Genomic DNA, 2,323 nt, shown 5'->3' with positions numbered 1-2,323 from the left:
TCAGAATTGTAGGAGCTTAGTGTTGACAATACTAAGAAGGGAATGAAGCCAGAGATGGGACGGAGGAAGGCAATGAGGGTAAACAGATGCCATGGTCAGGGGTTTGCATTTTTATTATATGATAATAGAGCAAAGGAAGCCATCAATGGCTTAAGGTTCAGTTTGCAATTAGAAAGGAGATTTGTTTTCTTTTTTCTTTTTTAAATGTTTTATTTGTTTTTGAGAGAGAGAAACACACAGCGCAAGCAGGGGAGGGTCAGAGAGAGAGGGAGACACAGAATCAGAAGTGGGCTCCAGGCTCTGAGCTGTCAGCACAGAGTCCAATGCAGGGCTCGAACCCACGAACCGTGAGATCATGACCTGAGCCGAAGCCGGACACTTAACCCACTGAGCCACCCAGGCGCCCCTAGAAAGGAGATTTTGATGGAAGTATGTCCGTCCATTGGATGAGAGAAAGAAGGAAAACATTCCTATTGAGAAGTCAAAATAACTTCCACCTAAGGCTTTTTGGGTCTCTTCCCTACATAGGATCAGAGATCTAGAATGAAGCTTAAGGAATCAACCATCAAGCTATTTCCCCAATGTCACATAAAAGCATATGGTTAATTTGACAATAAACTATTATTTAAAAAAAAAAAAGCATATGGTTGAGTAACCCATGTCCTAGTCAGGTATTTGCAAGCAGTTGTGGTTGGTTATTTCTGTGTTAAAATTAAATAATGAAAGGGGTGCCTGGGTGGCTCAGTTGGGTAAGTGTCAGACTTCAGCTCAGGTCATGATTTCCTGTTTCATGAGTTCAAGCTCCGCATTGGGCTCTCTGCTGTCAGTGCAGAGCCTGCTTTGGATCCTGTGTCTCCCTCTCTCTCTGCCTCTCCTCCATTTGCTCCAGGTCTCTCTCTCTCTCTCTCTCTCTCTCTCTCTCTCTCTCTCTCTCTCTCTCTCTCTCAAAAAGAAATAAACATTTAAAAAAGCACTGGGGCACCTGGATGGCTTAGTCGGTTAGGTGTCGGACTTTGGCTCAGGGCATGATCTCAGTTTGTGGGGTCCAGTCCTGTGACGGGCTCTGTGCTGACAGCTCAGAGCCTGGAGCCTGCTTCAGATTGTATATCTCCCTCTCTCTCTCCCCCTCCCCTACTTGTGCTCTGAATCTCTCTCTCAAAAATAAATGACATTAATTTTTTTAATTATTAAAAAACAAAATAATGAAAGACACACTGAAGAACCAGATTTTAGTTTTGACTTCATCTAATTTATTTCAACATGAACCAAATAAATTCTTCCCACATCTGAGTGACATTGAACAGCCTTGTAAATCAAATAACTTTATGCCAAGGAAAGACAAATTAAAAGATAAAATATGAAAGGAGCAGCCTGAGTTACATCAGGCACAGTAAAATCAAGGAAAGGCACTATTAGGAAAGAACCCAAAGTCCACAGAGTTTGAAATTTTGTCCTGGATCCTTAGCATATCATTATTAGGCAGGAAGCTACTGGCCTCCCGGCGCAGAGCAGGATGGACGGCAAGGGCTATACACGTGGGTCAGAGGCTGGCACCCGCCCAAGAGAGGGCGCAGAGGTCTGAGTCCACTTGGCACAACGTGAAGTGACTGAGGATTACAGGGCAAACAGCCCACGGGGCGGCATCCGTAAGTAGGGAGGCTCAGGGGGCGGCAGGTGCTGGACACAAAGCTGAGAGGTCTATAGGAGATGGGGAGGCAGGAGCCAGAGACGTAAGAAGCAGCAGGAAGAAAAGTGGTTCCTTGGCAGGGTCTGGACACGTAGTAGGTAGTGGATGGGCAGCAAGAAGCTTCGAAGTTGCCGGGCTCTCGGTGGGCCGGCTGGCAGCTGCTGGGCTCGCCGCAGGTCTCTTGGCAGTTGTCCAGAGGCCGGAGATGGTCCTGACAGTTACCGGGCAAGCAGAGGACATCGCCACAGCTCATGGCCGCAGGACAGAGGGTGATGGAGGAGGTGAGAGGAAGATGGCAGCTGAGGGAGCCCAAGCTGTAGTCGGCAGAGCAGTTGTGGCAAGACATAGCGAGGGTGGGAAGGCGGGCTGTGGATGAATGGAGAGAAGCGAGTGTCTCGGGTTTCACTGTGCCCTTCAGTTGGCTCCATCTCTTATATATCCCTAGAAGGTGGTGATTGTGTACACAGACTCTCTTCCTTTTCCTTGTAGGGAGCTGCATCGAAACTCCTCATTATAGCCCAGGAAGCGGTCCCCTAGCTCCCATAAAACTGGATGTTCCATCCATTGATTAAGTAGATCTAGAAAGATGTGTGACTGAATTTTAATAGAAGCTCTCCTTCCTAAATTATCCAATGA

General features: G+C 47.1%; 1 protein-coding gene across 1 annotated transcript; it reads right to left on the bottom strand.

The window, feature by feature from the left end:
* Positions 1–1,431: 1,431 nt before the first annotated feature.
* Positions 1,432–2,033, bottom strand: LOC115291361 (keratin-associated protein 26-1). The gene has a single exon (XM_029938802.1). The coding sequence runs from the start codon at positions 2,031–2,033 to the stop codon at positions 1,488–1,490; it is 546 nt and encodes a 181-aa protein (XP_029794662.1). The 3' UTR covers positions 1,432–1,487.
* Positions 2,034–2,323: the final 290 nt, after the last annotated feature.

Source organism: Suricata suricatta, chromosome 5, assembly GCF_006229205.1.
Source record: "Suricata suricatta isolate VVHF042 chromosome 5, meerkat_22Aug2017_6uvM2_HiC, whole genome shotgun sequence".
Taxonomy (NCBI): domain Eukaryota; kingdom Metazoa; phylum Chordata; class Mammalia; order Carnivora; family Herpestidae; genus Suricata; species Suricata suricatta.
This window is presented reverse-complemented; position numbering and strand designations above follow the sequence as displayed.

Coding starts and splice junctions, on each gene's coding strand:
- LOC115291361 (XM_029938802.1), bottom strand. CDS start 2,033: ATGTCTTGCCACAACTGCTCTGCCGACTACAGCTTGGGCTCCCTCAGC.